Genomic DNA, 17,855 nt, shown 5'->3' with positions numbered 1-17,855 from the left:
ATTAAACAAACTCAAAATGCAGGAAAGGTTAAGTTTACGATTTAGTTTGGTCAGCTGTTGTTTCGTTTTTGATTCATTCTTTTCATTTAACGAACACCCCCCCCCCCCAACCGTTCAATTCCATTTCGGGTTTTGTGGTACAGATCACCTATCGATCGCTCATTAATTCTCTAAATCATAAAAATGCAAGCAATTGTTTATGGTACATACATTTACCTAAAAAATAGAAAAATACTTTTCCAAAAGTTTTCCAAAACAGAAAACTGGAAGACTTGCAAGCGCAGTGAAAGACAAAATGAAACCGAACGACTTGCAAAGTTCCGGGGTAAAAAAAAAAGACAGGGGTGTATCTATACAATATGTGGTGATCTGTAATCATAGGGTGAGGAGCAAGAGGTAAAACCTATTTCGATTTCTTGTCTACAAGTAAACAAGAGAGAGACTCAGAGAGAGAGAGAGAGAGAGAGAGAGAGAGAGAGAGAGAGAGAGAGAGAGATACATCAGTGATTTTTTTTTTAAAAAGGCCAACACTTAATGTTATAGTGCAAAACTATAAATTTTGTATTGATTTTCCGTTATATGTTGTTTATTGTCCTGGAAACATGGTAAATTCAAATTATTTGGTGGAGGGGTTACGCAGACACGACAACACCCACAATTTTCCTTTATTATGCCCCTCCATAAAATGGTAGGGGCCAATGGGATCATATACTGTAGTTTTAGCCTTTCGGTCTCAGTTTAGTTTTACATTATGTCGTTGTCCTTTTTCAGAATTTTTTGACCCACGTAGCAACCGGGGGGGGGGGGGGGCTGCCCCCTCCCCACTTTTTTGGCCAATATTACTTTCAGTATAGGAAATGATCATTTAAAGGCTGGTTGCCCCCCCCCCCCCAAACTTTCTTTTATAGAGGGAAATTGTAGTAATATAGATTTTAAAAAATTGCTACTGAAGGAAGCTGGCATTGAAAAAGTTGGCTCCTACCCCACCCCCCCTCACCCTCTCCCACGAAATAGAATTTTGCGACTTTAGGCAACTTTTCCATTTTTTTTTTTTTTTTTTTGGCTTGTCAACTTTTTGAGGTAAGTTAAAAAAAACTATTTCTTTGGCTGCCTCCCCCCCCCCCCCCCCAACTTTCAAAAACGATGCTACTTGGCTGTGACCCATTTTCAAGATCAGAGGGACGTTGAACTTATATACACTGAAAATTTTGAATAAGTCACCTTTTTGATTATAACGAGGTTTTTTTTCATGTATGTTTCTTTATTATAATATTGATGAATTACAAATCAAGTTTCAGAACTTTTTCTTGAAAATTTTACCATAGACTTTGAAATGCCATTTGCATAATTAAATATTTTTTATATTTTTTAATAATAATAATTTTAATCATTTACAGATTTTGTGTGTTGATCTTTTTTAAAAAAGTTATTTATTCAATAAAGAATTAAAATGTATTATATCAATGACAAAATGTGTTGAATGAAAAGCAAACGTATGCTATTGGGGGGGGGGGGGGGGCTCATATTCACGTATGTTGATCAAACTCGCGCATTCTGAAACACAACGTGGAAAGGACGAGAGCTGATATATTGTTATTAATTTTATACCACAGATGTAGACAGGACCCCTTCCCTGATAATTTACCTCGGGTTAAAACATTGAAATATTTCCCCCTTACAATCAGTTCTTTATTTTAAAATGCATGTGTAATCATATTCCGGCATCAAGATTTGAGATTGAACTAGTAAAGAAATCCCCATCTCTTCTTTTTTCATACGTTTCCCGGCCATTTCAACGTAAATAGTATTTGTTATAAATAGCAGGACTTTTTTCTGACACATGCAGTTATGTAATACTTAATGAACAAAAAGCCTTGAAAATAAATGTTGTATCTCGCGATTTATATTGGAAACATAAGTAAAACCCTTGCAGATAAAAAAAAATAATTATTATGTCCCCAAAAATTATTAACATATGGCAAGGATTTGCTATTTTGAAAGCCTTCTCGTCAAGGTCCTGCGTCATTTCAAGCTTATTGTTGCTAGATCATGCAGAATTTCGTGTTGATTTTCTTCGAATTAATCTCTCTGTAAAAATTGCAGGATATTTTAGCATATTCAGATATTTTTCAACTAAAATTAAAATGTTCTTTGGGAAAAAAAATCAGAGAGAGAGAGAGAGGGAGAGAGAATTATTTAGCAAATTATTAATTCAATATATAAGCAATCGTCATAATAAATTATTTATAAACTTATTTTTAAAATTTAAATGTTTTTTTTATCATTATTATCATCATTAATTATATATAGTTTATTTTATTTTTATTTATTTATTTATTTATTTATTTTTTTGCTTATAATAATTATCACCATTATTATTGTTATTTATTTCTCTATTTATTTTTGGGACAAAATGCAAGTACGTATACTGATGTTTTTATCACATTTTTCTGAATTTGTTAAAACAAATTTACTGAAAAGGAAGCAATTTCATTGTTTAATTCTATAACCCAAATTAAAAATTTGTAATGACCAATTAAAAAAAGTTAACTTTTATTAACATTGAATCAAAATTATATTTTTTTTTATCGAATGAATTTTTAAATAATTTGGCAGTAGAAATAATAAATTAAAAAATATGAATATATCAAGTTCTCTCATCGGATTCGGCATCAAGGAATTATCAAAATATCAGCATTATGAATTCCATAAAACGTCTAAATTAATTTACGTATAAATAGGCCTATTAATTTTAACATATTTCTTGTGGGGGAAAAGTTAGCTCCGTTGTCGTGTTCAAGTGTGGTCTGATTATCTAATGAATATTCATAAGGGCTATGTCTATTACAACCCTAAACTTTTACGTTTTGCCTGCACGTGTTATCGTTTGTTTATAATAAACAAACTTTAAATTATTAATCCCTTTTTACATGTACCCATGCTGACGATACAAAATTTAAAAGTTTTCAAACACACTGTGAATATAATCAGCAGTTTCTAGATCACCATAGCATCGCGCCAGGTCATTGGGAGAGGTCGTCTGACGTCACATACTCTATCGTGCGAGGTTTGTGGATAGAAGAGGGATCTAGTGTATTTGGAAAAGTCGAGGAAAAGAGATCTGGTACCAAGATGAATGTTTTATTTCATTCACCGTTAATATTGTTTTTTACGATATTATGCCTTGGACACATTGCATACTCTGATACAGGTAAGAATACTTACAAGAGCAAAATCCACCACGCGGTTTTGCAGAGATGAGGGCTAGCCGGCCGGTGTAATGTTTTGTAGAATATTTCGCGTGTTGTGAATTAAATGTCACCAATTTTGGTGTAATTTTATAAAGAAAGTGTAATTAAATGTTCTATCTAGATTTTTACGAAGTATTATTTAATTATTTTTGTTTCAGCTGGGTCTGAACCACCTCTGGTATGTGAAGAAAACCAATTCAAATGTATGAGACGATGTATTCCGGAGAGCTGGAGATGTGATGGAGACTATGATTGTGTAGACGAAGATGATAAATCAGACGAAGAGAATTGTCGTGAGTATAATGTTTATGAAGATTTATTTCGTTCCTAATTTATCTTGTACATCAGTGCATGTCATTCATTGCAACTCGGACGCCGCACTGCAATGCATGGTTAACAGGTTAAGTCCATTTTCTGACCTGACAAATTATTTTTTTCCCAGTATGTTTAGCTTAATAGCTGTTTTAAATATATCTTTATGACCAAATTTAACTGTATATTGTTAATAATTTAAAAATGCATTGGGAAAGAGGAAGCGAGACTCGCTCATTATCTGACGAGGTTTTAACCAATCGGTGATTCGCTGAGAGCCAAACCCATAACATGGTTACCTGAACGCATAAACAGTGTTTTTCTACACATAAATTTACTAGGTTGTTTGAGAAATAAATAAGGAAATATATCATTTTATAAAATCCTGATGTAACCCTTTGTATATTTATTTTAGAAATTGGAAGTAATAAAAAAAAAATTTAATTTTTATGAAATGTACCCCTGATTTGTACAGAATTTGGGTTAAAAAAATATTTATTTTAATTTATAATAATATAAGTTTAGTAATTCTACTTTTAACTGAAATAAAGAGATGCCTTGAAATTGGTTTTAGCCTCCAAGACATGTCCAGAAGATGAATTTACATGTAGATCTGGTCACTGTGTGCCAATGAGATGGACTTGTGACAATGAAACAGACTGTCTTGATGGATCGGATGAAACGGATATTTGCAGTAAGTCAATATCTTGTATATTCTTTTTATTTATTAATTTACATAATTAAATTTTAATCTATTTATCAGGATGTTTTGTCTCCCTAGATTTTGACATTGAAAGATGGGAAATATGCATTATATTGATAAACCATGTTTTTATTTTCAGAGAACAAAACTTGTGGTATTGACCAGTTCAGTTGTGGAAATGGAGAGTGTATACCAGCTAGCTGGCGTTGTGATGGTTCTCCAGACTGTTCTAATGGTGAGGATGAGACGTGTGATTCCCCTACCTGTGCTAGTGATGAATTCAGATGTGACAACTCCAAGTGTGTAAACAACAAATGGAAGTGTGATGGAGATGATGACTGCGGTGACAACAGTGATGAAAAACAATGTCGTATGTATTGTTTAATTCAATCCTGGTAAAAATGATAGAATGTGCATAAATTGATACAAGTGAATAATTTCAGGGCTCTCTTTCTTGTGACAGCTGATGTGACTTGTACTGCTGATGAGTTCCCAACGTGAAAAAGGTACCTTTTTGATGGCAAATTTAAGGGTAAAAATTCCCAATTTATGATTGCTTCAAATTTATTACTATAACAAAAAAAGCATATCTTTGACAGTCGTAAAAGCACTGTTAAGATATGAAGGAAAGACGTTCTTGTTATGAACTGGTAGTTTGTTTTATATGCTGGAACCAGTTTAGTATGAAAACGAAAGTCGTCTGTAGTAAAGTAGGTACTTGTTCATTCACAACATGTCGCAGAATGTGAAGATCTATGATGTCAGGGCTCGAAATCAATGGAAAATACTCTTTGAATGAGAATTAGAATAAAAAATTGCGAGTTAAAAGCGACCTGTGTTCGCCACCTTTTGTGAGAAAAAAAGGTCTTGTAAAAAATTCAGATTACCAAGACTGAATGAGAAGCACTAGGCCTACAGGTATTTTATTCACTATTTTGCTTTTAGATTCCCTAACAATTAAAAAAAGTAGGTACCATGCTCCTACAGTTTATAAATCCCCATAATCTTATCCATTTTGCAGCGCTACCTGTCTTATACACTGTAATTTACTTCCAAAAACGATCGTTTTTTTAAATCCGAATTTCCTCCACTCCTTTCTTTATGGTAAATACAATCAGATACAATGTAACGTTAGATATTCCATTAAATCATTTACAATCTCTAAAACAACTTGAGTAAGAAAGTTATATAATTTTCCAAAAAATATATCCCCAGTGTATTTAATGATTTAATTTTAAATTTATAAAGATGATTTTTTTTAATTAATCAACTGATTTACTCTGTATCTGTTCAGATTGTCATCTGTAATAAAACGGCCTAAATGATTCCAAGAGGTTAATTATTATTATTTTTTAAAATAAATTATTTAATTCTTATATGATTCACTATAAGGAGAAAAAATGCTAGGAAAAGTTCAAAATTACAATTTGATAGTAAAAATAAATCTGCTGATATTTACTACAGTGGTCAAAAAGTTAAGTTTGACCCCTGCAGTACTGTTGTCAGTGTAGGAAAAATATTTCTACTAAGAGCAAGACGACAATGATGTAAGTTTAAATTATGACTGGTAAAAATTTCCCAATTTTTATAGAAACGTCGCATTTTTCCCAATTTCAATGGCCCCGGCCCCAGTACCAAAAATGGGTGTGAGAGCCCTGAATTTATTTTTCCTTTCTTGTGACAGCTGATGTGACTTGTACTGCTGATGAGTTCCAGTGTTCAGACACGCAGTGTATCGACAAGTTGTGGCAGTGTGATGGCGATGCTGATTGTAACGACCAAAGCGATGAAACAAACTGTACAACCAAAAATGTATCTATTTGTTCAGACGAAACGGAATGGGAGTGCCACACCGGTGAACAGTGCATCCACAAATCCTGGAGATGTGACGGGGACGAAGACTGTTTGGATGGATCTGATGAGGGTCCTGAATCAGGATGTGGTAAGTTTGGTTCTTCAGCACTTGATGCGTGTGTTTGATGTTAAAATTGTACATGTGCAAGCTACACACGTGCATATACTTGTTTTGATGAAAGCAGATTACATGCTATGAGGTTACTACGTATTGAATTTGTGTTCTAGAAGAGCGTTCACAGTTGATCTGCTGTCTGGGAATGTAACCTTAAAAGATTACTACTTATTCAATGGAACTTTGTTTTGGTTTTCTGTATTGACTTGACAAGTGTAACTGGATTTTAAACTGTCGTAAGCGCTGGCCCTCTTTCAGGTTAACTGACCTAAGGCCTATTTGGAAATGCTCCAATTGCGTATATCTAAGCTTTAATGATTAATATTGGCAATGTCATTGAAGTGTTTTGCAAAAAAATGTACCTTACCCTATTTAGAAAATGCATTCAACAATGATGAAATAGAAGACCAAAAACATCTTGTTTGGAAGATCATCAACTTAAAAAAATTTGAAAGATTTTATAGTTAATGCACAAAGAATAAACAACATATAATTTGCATATGGAACAATATACTTAGAATATTTTACCAATTTTTATGCTATGTAATTACCTTAACTTCTAAAACCTAAAACAAATTTCTTTATATATATAATTTTTTTTAATTTAATTTTCAAGTCATGTCTAAAAATTTTAGGTTTGCTAAAAATAAATGAATTAAAAAAAATTATGATATAAAAATGACATTATTTCTCTTTTTTTAAAGGATTAACTACATGCAGACCAGATCAATTTAAATGCAACAACAGTGACTGCATCTACCACACTCTCAAGTGTGATGGCTATGTAGATTGTGTGGATGGATCGGATGAATCTGATTGTCGTAAGTGTATTATTTTATCCACAAATATTGCAAATGAAATGCATAATTTCCCTCACATTCATAATAAAAACAAAAAATATATGAGAAACTTCAACTTTTCAGCTCCACCAGAGAGTCACTGTCCAGCTGACAGATTTGACTGCTACAAAAATGGGTCTTTATGTATTGAAGCCAGCAAGCTCTGTGACAGCAGAAAGGATTGTGAAAACTTTGCTGATGAAGACAACACACTCTGTGAAAGTAAGCATATATTATCTTCAAGCATAATTTGTCATTTAGTTTACTTCTGTCTTAACTAACTTTCATACATCATCTGTTAAAAACTTCCATTTAGTGTTGGTTAAGAATTCATTATGTACATACATTATCACCTTCATATATGTAGAACTGCAATATCTTATTCCATCATTATTTATGTACATGTATGTTTTACACTGCTTATTATATGTTTATACAATATTTATCTAACCCCAATTTGATGTGGGTTTTTTGAAGCTAATTCAAGTACTTCGGCGAGAGAAAAGTTTGGTAGGTTTATATTTCGGAAAATCAGACTTAAACACAAAATCTCCATGGTCATCCTTTGGTGCTTTATTTCTGACTTGTTGTCTTGTAAAATTTTCTTATTTGTTTCCTCTTGTGATTAATTATAAACGCTTGTAGATATAAGTTAGACTTAATGTTGTGTCACCTTGGTTTATTTATTTGGATTCTATTATAATGCCAGATTTATGAAGAATTATTTCCTTGATTTTTTTTAATCTTTGGCTCTAAATGAGAAACAACCATAAAACTTTAGTTTCTGACATTTTGCATGGAATGAAAAAAGTTTCAATACTGTCTGTGATAATTTGTTGTAAATGAAGAATATATACATTTATACTCTGCACAGTTTACTCGAAAAGAAGCACCTAATGGCTGTAACAAATTTCTATATCAATGGCATATGCTTTATTTTTTACTGACATTGGTAATCCACATAAATTATTCAGTACACTAAGGGGCATTTAACGAATCAGAATGAGGTCATGCATTGGATGATGATACATTTATCTCAATAAGCTTACTAGCTGTTGACAGAATGAAAAATGTTTCAAAAATTAGATTTACAGTAGATCGTGTTGCTTATTCTAATAGTGATGCAAACATGAGAAAATCGCATTGTTTGAATTCTGCATTCGAAGTTTCATAACAAATAACCATTGAAACAGAATATCGTATTCAGTGAAATTTTATACAAGTTCTGTGTTAATTGGTGTATTGAGTTTTATGTATTTAACCTATCAACTTTTTGATTTATCTGAATTATTTCAGAGTATTCAAATTGTTTAAAACAAGCTTAAAAATATTTTTTTTAAGCATGCATGTTACTAATATTGCCTTAGAGGTAAATATATTTAGATATGTGATTTTGAAAAAATAAAATAAAACTGTTTCATTGAAATGCTTCTTGGTTACAAGTCTCAAAAAAATATTTTCTCCTTAAGGCTAGATTGAAAACAGCTTTTTTACTGAAACTTCAAATGCCCATATATATGTACTATTTGGTAAAAGTCAGTGTGAAAACTTTAGATAGACTAGGAAAACCAAAGGTCATGAATATTAAATTTTTATGAATGTTGGAATAGAAATCAAAACCTGAACTTCACGAATAATAATACATGTAAACTGCATTGGAATAGTGAAGTAAATACTCGTAAAATCAATTCAAAACAATATACAAGGAGGACTTTTCTTTATTTTAGCAAACCCATGTAACTTGAACAATGGTGGTTGTATGCACACATGCATCCCTATTGGCACAAAACACCGGCGCTGTGAGTGTTTGGATGGCTACCGGTTAGTGGGCAACACTTCCTGTGAAGACGTGAATGAATGTGACCAGTGGCCCCCAGTGTGTTCACAAAAGTGTGTAAATGAGCCAAAGGGATCATACAAATGTGAATGTATGCTGGGATATTACCCAGAATTACTCTCCGATGGCCAACATATTTGCAAAGTTATTGGTAAGTGACATCATTTCATTGCAGGGGAATATATATATTATATATCAAGTTAAATAATGCAGTAGTTATAAATTAATTTGATGTTTTTATCTATTAATCTTTTTTTCTTCCTCAGGTGAGAGACCTTGGTTGTTGTTTGCCAATAGACATGACATCAGAAAACTGGAGGTAGACACCATGATACTACAACCTGTTGTCAGTGACCTTCATAGTGCTGTTGCTGTTGATTATGATTATTACAACAAAGTAGTCTACTGGTCTGATAATGTGGAAGAGAAAATTATGAAGTAAGCATAAAAAACACTTTACATAGTTTCAGTTGATGTCAGCTTGAAAGATTTAATTAATTTACTATAAACTTTGGAGTACATGTAAAATTTTGTATTTTCACTATCAGGGCAAACATGTCTGAAAAGGGGGAGACAAATGGAACAGGTGTACCTGTGATAAACCGGGGTGTCAAGACTCCTGATGGAATCGCTGTGGACTGGATCTATCATAACCTGTACTGGACTGACACCGGATACAATACCATTGAAGTCGCCTCTGTAGATGGATCCATTAGGAAGATTCTGGTAGATAAAGACTTGGATGAACCTAGATCAATCGCTCTGGATCCAGAAAATGGGTATGTATTTGTAATTTTGTGTGGTTCTTGAGAATTAAACTGAATGCAAAAATTTTTATTGTGCATTGAATGATTTAAACATGTTTGTAATCTTTATGAATAGGTGGATGTACTTCTCTGACTGGGGAAGAACTCCCAAGATTGAACGCATTGGAATGGATGGAAACCCTTCCAGCAGAAGTGTTATAGTGCAGAAAGAAATTGAATGGCCAAATGGTTTAACGCTGGATTATGCTAGTCAGAGATTATATTGGATTGATGCTAAACTGAAGAGTATATTTACCGCAAAGTTGGATGGTTCAGATATCCGAAGAGTCCTACACAATGCTGAACAAATCCTCCATCCATTCTCCTTGACTGTTTTTGAGGTAATTATAAAAGCATAATCTTTTTCCAAGGAATAGAAAGTAGATTTTATTTGTCATCTGTTGTTTCATTTGTTTCCTGTGACTGTTTTGTAGGACAGTGTATACTGGACAGATTGGTCATCTGAAGCCATCCGTAAAGTTCACAAATACACAGGACAAGAATACACACAACTTGCCCTTGGTTTGAGAGCTCCTATGGACATTAAAGTCTATCACCAACAAAAGCAAATGCACAGTGAGTATTTTTTGCCATGATAAAGCCTAATTCATCAAAAAAAAAAAAAGAACAAAAAATTTTTTATTTCTTCACATACCTCCTATTAAATTTTGCTTTCTATGTAGGTCCAAATAAATGTGGACATGAAAATGGTGGTTGTTCCCATCTGTGCCTACCAACCCCAGTCTCTCTGAATGCAAAGGGATATGCTTGTGCCTGTCCAGATAACATGGTTCTTTTGAGGGGAAAGCAATGTGAAGTCAGTGGTAAGTACAGCACCAATGTCTGTGTCAGTGTCAGTAATGCACAGTGCCATCTCACACACCACTGGGAAAGATGCAGATTCGGTGTTTATAAAAAAGTAGGAAAACTTGCTTTGTATGATCAATAATGTTACTATGAATCTGCATCCTTCTTTGGTATATGGTATTAACAGTACACTGACAGAAACTATATTAACCTCTATGTATGCTTGCATAAAAAAATGTATACATGTAAAATGTATGCTTGCTCAAGTATCAAGCTAGCTTATTTGCTTAATTACTGTAAATGTATTACATTTAGCGGTGTATTCTAATTAGCGATTTTGGCGGTAAGCAGAGACCGCCAAAGCATGTACATCGCTAAATGCCTTGTATATCATACAGGTATATCAAGTACATTCATATTGCGCTAAATCAAATCTACGCTAACTTGTTGAAAATTCAATTTCCGCCAAATATCGTACACGCCAAATATAATACATTTACAGTAAATCCCAGATTACCAGGGAAAAAGAAAAAAACAAATTTATTCTGTAAGGAAAAGGAAGGAGTTCACAGTATTAGTTGCTAAGGGGTTTTTATAATCCATGGAAAGATTTGCTTAGAGAATGCTTCTTTTTACAATGGGCCAAATGTTGCATGAAGCATCAGTGCACCTTAAGGAGAGAAACTTGGTGACTTTCAATTAGATTTCTTGATTCATCATGTTCTATGATGTTAAAACTTCATAGGCCAGTTTAATTCATGACAAATGTATTTGTATATGCCAAACAGTAGTAAATTTATAACCTAATATTTAGAGCTTGATTTAAGTATATCAGTAACAGTTTAACAAGCTATTGAATATTTATGCATGGACCATTTCCTATTCACAGCACAAAGAACAACTTCAAGTCCTTTACCAACTCCTCCATCTAAGACAGGCTCCCCTAATAATACAAACAGAAATTCTTCTAGTTCTCATGGTGAGATTTGTTCTAGAGATGGCTTATGTGCAATGAAGCAGGATTATAGATCAAAATAATAATTAGAATACTGAATAGTAAATACCCAATTCTGTGCTTTGTTTCTTTTGCTGTGCTTTTTAACAAATCCACTCCCTTCTTCTTCTCTAATTTGTATCTTATTTACCTCCTGATAATAGCCATTGCCACATTACTGCAAAATCTATGTGCATATTTGCAAAAGCTTAAAAGTAAATTGTTAAATGAGCTCCATTATCAGATATTTCTATTGGCTGCTATCTACCAAACTAAAGAAATACGAGTATTTCATGGAATGTTTTGTTTTTAGGAGTACCTTCAGCATCAACTACAGTTCGACCTGCTGTAACAACCAAGGCCACTGAAAAGCCTAAATCTACAACTTCTAAACCTGTAGTAACATCCAAAGGCCCAGGATACAAACCCATCAGCACCAAAACTCCATATGTGATTGTGACCCCAAAGAAAAACAATGAAACAGTTGTTGAAAAATCCACCGAGAGTCCAGTAGGAACCGTGGCTGTTATAGCTATTGCAGTGGTTCTTGGAATTGCTGTTTTGGTTGTCATTGTAAGTATATGTTTATTGTATAACAGGATTTCCTTTGAAATTTTCATCGGTAGATAAGCAAGCTATTATTAAATATGGTTTACTTGTGTTTGCAGATTGGTTGTTTCATTTACCGCAAGTACACAAAGAGGAACATCAAAAGTATGAATTTTGACAATCCCGTATATAGGAAAACAACAGAGGAAAGTGTGCGTATACAGAGAGACTCTGCATTAGAGCCTTTAAATGCTGATACCATGGAAGTCTGATGCTCAGGAAATAACTAGTGACATTCCATTTTAGTTCATAACTTTATCCAGTGCATTATGTCAGGAAGGACATTATTGATTTTAAAAAATATCAATGCTTAGAACAAGAACAGCTTTTAGCTAGGCATAACCAAGGAGTTGTATCACAGCCATTTTAAAGTGAGGAGTATACATTCCAGTAAGATCTCCTGTCCACTGATACAACTAGACTGAGCTGGCCAGGTCTCTACCACTGCCAAGTGTGGAAACAGCTGATACACCGGAGGGACTGATTCTCACAGACCTCCTCCCTCCCCCCTCTTTCATTTCCCCCCTCCACCATAAAGAATACTCTAGTAACTTGACATTGATCTGAATTTATTTAATCTCGGTGCTCTTGTGAAATATTTACTATCTGAGATTTACGTTCATCTCCAAAATATATATTCAGGACACTTTATTTTGCATCCTAGCAGCTTTGAAAAATGTATGTTTCTCCAATTTTTCACAAGAACAAAGATTCTGCATTTATACTGAATTTAAAATTCTTTAGATTTTTTTTTATTTATTTAAGTATTTAGTGTTTGAATGTAGGAATGTTTGCCATGTCAGATTAAAGTAAGGTAAGAATGTAGTGAAAGACTTGCAAGAAATGTAAACTGAGAAAGATTTGTTAATGCTTGTTTTATTTGTTATTTATTTTGTTATATATGTTACATATTGTGCTTATAAATGGGAGAATTTAGTTAGATTTTTGTGCAAGGTAGAAACTGCATGTTGTGGAAGGTAACTTTATATAGAAGAAAGTAGAAAGGGATTGTTAGAAGAAAATTCACCCACCAACAATCCAGATTCCTCAAAGGGACTGGTTTCATGTGTGAATGGAGCACTAGATATCATTTTATCACTACTCATTGTATGGAACTAAGAAGGAGATGCAAGATTCATGTATATTTATTGAAGTTAGTGTCATGAGTGTCCTGGGAAGTTTTAAAAATAAGCTGGAATATTTATAAAAAGTATGGATATTGTCTGAAGAATTCTAGATTACTTTTGTAATATGATGTATGTTGAATTCAAAATAGAATATTTCATTTGATATTTACGTATTTAGCATAATATGTTACAGGTGTTCTAACATTTTATGTCATGAAGTGTCATCTAGTCCCATTTCTGAAAAAAGACAACCCAGGGCACAATTGTTTGTGTAATATAGTGTATTGTGATATATAACAGTGCTAAATAATGGAGAGTGCTCAATAGCTAGGACTCACCTAGTGATAATGCGCGTACCTGTTTTGTATAGTTGTATAAAGTGTAAATATGAATATGTTGAGCTTTATCCACAGTCTTCACGTTGCTAAGATTTATAGCAGTTCTATTCAAGCAAACATATCCATACCTGTAGTCAACAAGATTTTTTTTTTTAATTTATGGAAAATATAAAAAGAACGTCTGGTTTCTAGACTCAATTAGTATCTAACATCTATATCCAGTTCTGAAATTATTCAGGTGTATCTCTTTAGAATTTTTCCATGCTTCAGCAAGTACAACACTTATTTCATATGTTGTCAATTCTAGATACACCTTTTTTTTTCCTTTGGCAAATAAACCTTGTGTGGTCCTGTTTACATGGTACTTTCTATTTTTTTTTTTTATACAAACAATTTAGCTATATTTGGCTTTCATTTTTTCATATATTTATTTTAGATTTTCTGAAATTTCAGAGAATTTGAATTTAGTTTCTGTTTCTACTTCTGAAAATTCATATTCCCATGTCTGTCTCCATTCCATTCCAATAGTTTTAAGTTGTATAGTATTTACTGAGACTATGTTGACTAGTAGGTAAATCATGTTTAAAATGTCAATTTTGATATATGTGCCAAAAAATAGGTTAATTTGTGTGCATGTACAGTGTTGTTTGTCGGTCAATCTTGCTTAATCGTTCTAGGGATGAATGATTCATGTTGTTCAAATTTTTTTTGTCAGACAGGCACAAAGTGCTTTTTTGAAATAAAATGTTATAAAACTGAAATTTGAGTACTTCTTTAATGGAACTTTGCGCAATGTGTGTGTATATTTTAAAACCAGTGTTACACGTCAAGTCTTGTCATGCTGAGTGTATGGAATTTAAATTATCTGTGACGTAGATCGTATGATTTCAGTAGTAACGTGAATATGGTGCGAGTCTCTAGATCACCTCATTAGCATAAGACCGACTGGATTATGAATGAAAAATCTATAGTGGGAACGCCCCCTAAATACATAGCCCAGTGTAGTCAAAACAAAACGTGTTTTATTTTGTGTGGATAACTATTCTGTTGAAAATTCTTTTCAAAATAGGGTTGTTACCAGATAATGCAGAGAAAAGTGCACATTGCATTAAATTTGTACTGATAGAACTGTTCTAATAAAACTTCCCATTCTTATTCGACATAATTGTGGCCAAGTTTTACAATTTCATTCTTCCTAAAATGTGTAGCCAAAAATAAGATAACTTTTGAGGAAGCAAATGCACGTAAAAGAGATGTACGGAAACTCGTCATTTTTTTAGTTTTGCTAAACTTAAAAGAAATCCTCACCCCCTCCTGGTTTTTTTTTGGGGGGGGGGGGTGTCAGTTCATGTATATACAAGTTTATTATTTATTAGATACCTTGACGTCTATTGTTAAAAAAACACAACTGAAAATACATCATTTTCTACGCCATGTTAATCATTAATTGCTTATAAACTGGGTAAAAAATAATGAATTTTTTCTTTGGTAGGTCTGATAAGTAAATCAACATTGTATATCAGTCACTGCATTAGCAATCAATGTCCAGTCTCCTGTCCTGATGGCGAGTCTGACTAACGGAATTAAGATGGTGTGAATCACCTACGTAAGGCGGAACCAGGAAGAGGATTTCATACGTAATACAAAATGTTCCAGGAAACTGATTGTACAATGTACATACATGTAAATACTTTATTTGTACATATCCAACATAATTCATGTTTTCTACACTAAATACGTCCCCCCCCCCCAATAAATAAATAGCACGACGTAACGAACATTCAAATCATTCGTGTTCAAGACAATTTCAGAAGGCTATAATTCATATAATGTAAAAAGGAGTACATAATGAGTTTATTAAGTTCAATTCAGAGCAAGATCGAAAGCAAACTTGGAAAAAACCTTAAACAGACCAAAAAGTGTGGTTGGGGGCTGCGTTCTATATTATCAGAATGGGGTACCAGATATACATCTCCTCAAAAAAAAAAATTGTGGGCAGTGCAGAAGTAGAGAACAGAAACACCCCTACGTACACGCGTTAAGCAGCTGTCATGTTGTAAATTTTGAATTTACCAGGTGGCAGTAAATACAAAATTTACAACATGTTGTCATGTTGTAAATTTTGTATTTAATGCCACCCAGTAAATTCAAAATTTACAACATGACACAGCTCTGAAAAAAATTATCATACATTTAAGGGGACGACCATTTGATTCTGAGGGGGGGGGGGGGGGGGGGGGGGCGGGCAGATTTTGGAAATAAATAATCTGTCCCTGAAAATGTTGAAAATAAATAATCCGTCCTCCTCTGCAAAGAAAATAAATAATCTGACATTGACTTATGATATTTAAATATTGTGAAAATACCTTTTAATTTCTGTGTAATTTAACCTCAGAATCTTCAATTCAGCATTTTTTTTGGCTCGCTTCGCTCGCCATTTTAGAACCAAATAATATTTAAAATCAGATTACCAGACTGGATACTTGTAGTCAGTTGATCAACATGACAATGTGCACTCAGTAGATGTGATGAATCACTTTAAATACAAGGAAATTCTTAAACACCACAAAAAATAAATTTTCTTGTCAAAGAATTATACTTCCCGATAAATTAATTACAAAGTAAACAGTGGCGGATTTAAGGAAGGCATACATGTGTATGACCCCTCCCCTAAAATTTCAAAGTATGATATGAATTATATTAATATTGCCATACTTTAGTACAATACCAATATTTTTGTGCCTAGTTTTACTCTTAAAATACACAAAAACCCAAGAGCTTCAGGGGGCTTCGCCCCCTGGGGCCCCTTCATCCAAAGCATGATATGACTAGTATTAATTATGTCATACTTTAGAACATAACTAACCAGTTCCTAGATAATTGTGCCTGGTTTTACTCTTAAAATACACAAAAACCCACGAGCTTCAGGGGGCTTCGCTCCCTGGACCCCCTTCATTCAAAGTATGTTATGACCAATATTAATAATGTCATACTTTGCTACATAATAACCAATACCACTATAATTGTCCTGGTTTTACTCTTAAAATACCCGAATACCCAAGAGCTTCTGGGGAATTTCCCTCCCTTGGCCTCCACAAGTGCTTCGCCCAGGACCCACTGGGGTCTTAAGGCGGCCCCAGACCTCTTGCCTGAACAAAGTTATACACGCCCCCCATCCTGAATCCGCCTATGGTATATAAATGATTAGTCTTTTAGAATCAATGGATCAAGGTACCGTAAGACAAAGAAGAAAATAAAAAAAAAAAAATTTGTCTTCGATAATCTTGAAAATAAATAATCTGTCCTTGACAGGCATGAAAATAAATAATCCGTCACCAAAAAAATTGCCAGACCCCCCCCCCACCCCCTTAGAATCAAATGGTCGTCCCCTAAGAAAAAATATATTAGACCTTAAAGGTACTTGGACACAGATCTGAAGTTAATGTTTTATCTATATTTTAATAGCATTTCACACAAAAGTTAATTTAAAAAAATCTTCTTCCATTTTAAAGTTATGATTGAAGAGTACAGCATATGACATTCCTATTTTTGTCCTCCGCTTTCACTGAAAGTGGGGGATATTAATTTGGGTCTGTCTGTCCGTCTTTCTGTCTGTCTGTAACGCTTTCGTTTCCGCGCGATATCTCAAGAACCCTTTGAACTTTCACATGAAATTTTGCATAGCAACTCCCTATGACCTACAGAAGAGTTCTATGGATTTTGGTGTCAAAAGGTCGAAGATCAAGATCATAATTCAATAAATTCTTTCTGTTTTAACACTTTCGTTTTCGGGCGATATCTCCCTTGGCCTGAGAAAGACTTCTATTGATTTTGAGGTCAAAATGTCAAATTTCAAGGTCGTAAATTTATACATTCCGTCTTTGTGTCACACTTTTGTTTCCGAGGGATATTTCAAGAAGATTTTGAGCTTTTGCAATGAAATTTTATACCAAAACTCCCTAGGGCCTCTCTCGCCCCTCTCAAAGTGTTCCGCCCCGTTTGTTTTATTAGTATTTTTTCTATTAAAGGTACTTGGACACACATTTGAAGTTAATATTTTCTGTATAATATCACGAATTATATATTTTAAAGTGGCAATCCTATTGTAGATTAATGAGAAATATTAAAACTTTAACCCAGAAAAATAATTTTATTTAGAGAAGAAATGTTAGAAAGCACAACTCCTTCAAAAGCATCGTCATTCCGAGCTAAGTATTGTGTACAGAGTTTAGCAAATCGAGCACACTCGTGTTATGTACACAG

The 17,855-nt window shown here is 33.5% G+C and overlaps 1 protein-coding gene and 1 long non-coding RNA gene across 5 annotated transcripts; both read left to right on the top strand.

Annotated features, from left to right (window-relative positions):
* Nucleotides 1-3,024: 3,024 nt before the first annotated feature.
* On the top strand, nucleotides 3,025-14,353 carry LOC134274007 (low-density lipoprotein receptor-like). Of its 4 annotated transcripts, XM_062756238.1 has the most exons (17): nucleotides 3,025-3,211; nucleotides 3,410-3,544; nucleotides 4,138-4,257; nucleotides 4,406-4,636; nucleotides 5,951-6,208; nucleotides 6,940-7,056; nucleotides 7,159-7,296; nucleotides 7,552-7,584; nucleotides 8,802-9,062; nucleotides 9,178-9,349; nucleotides 9,460-9,690; nucleotides 9,794-10,058; nucleotides 10,152-10,293; nucleotides 10,401-10,541; nucleotides 11,414-11,503; nucleotides 11,832-12,091; nucleotides 12,187-14,353. In XM_062756238.1, the coding sequence occupies exons 1-17, from the start codon at nucleotides 3,133-3,135 to the stop codon at nucleotides 12,337-12,339; spliced, it is 2,826 nt and encodes a 941-aa protein (XP_062612222.1). In that variant the 5' UTR covers nucleotides 3,025-3,132; the 3' UTR covers nucleotides 12,340-14,353. The 4 variants fall into 4 exon arrangements, with proteins under 4 accessions (XP_062612222.1, XP_062612234.1, XP_062612243.1 ...); XM_062756250.1 differs by lacking the exon at nucleotides 11,414-11,503; XM_062756243.1 differs by lacking the exon at nucleotides 7,552-7,584 and having other exon boundaries at nucleotides 3,028-3,211.
* Nucleotides 10,552-11,132, top strand: LOC134274030 (uncharacterized). The gene is made up of 2 exons (XR_009993538.1): nucleotides 10,552-10,826; nucleotides 11,037-11,132. It is a non-coding gene; the product is annotated as an uncharacterized LOC134274030 (long non-coding RNA).
* Nucleotides 14,354-17,855: the final 3,502 nt, after the last annotated feature.

This window comes from Saccostrea cucullata, unplaced genomic scaffold, assembly GCF_032062105.1.
Source record: "Saccostrea cucullata isolate Sc308-1 unplaced genomic scaffold, CSIRO_AGI_Scuc_v1 ctg31, whole genome shotgun sequence".
NCBI lineage: Eukaryota > Metazoa > Mollusca > Bivalvia > Ostreida > Ostreidae > Saccostrea > Saccostrea cuccullata.
Note: the sequence above shows the minus strand (reverse complement) of the source record. Positions and strands in the feature narration are given on the sequence as shown.

Coding starts and splice junctions, on each gene's coding strand:
- LOC134274007 (XM_062756238.1), top strand. CDS start 3,133: ATGAATGTTTTATTTCATTCACCGTTAATATTGTTTTTTACGATATTA. Junction 7,585..8,801: donor TTCGGCGAGAGAAAAGTTTG/GTAGGTTTATAT, acceptor TCTTTATTTTAG/CAAACCCATGTAACTTGAAC. Junction 9,350..9,459: donor GTGGAAGAGAAAATTATGAA/GTAAGCATAAAA, acceptor TTTCACTATCAG/GGCAAACATGTCTGAAAAGG.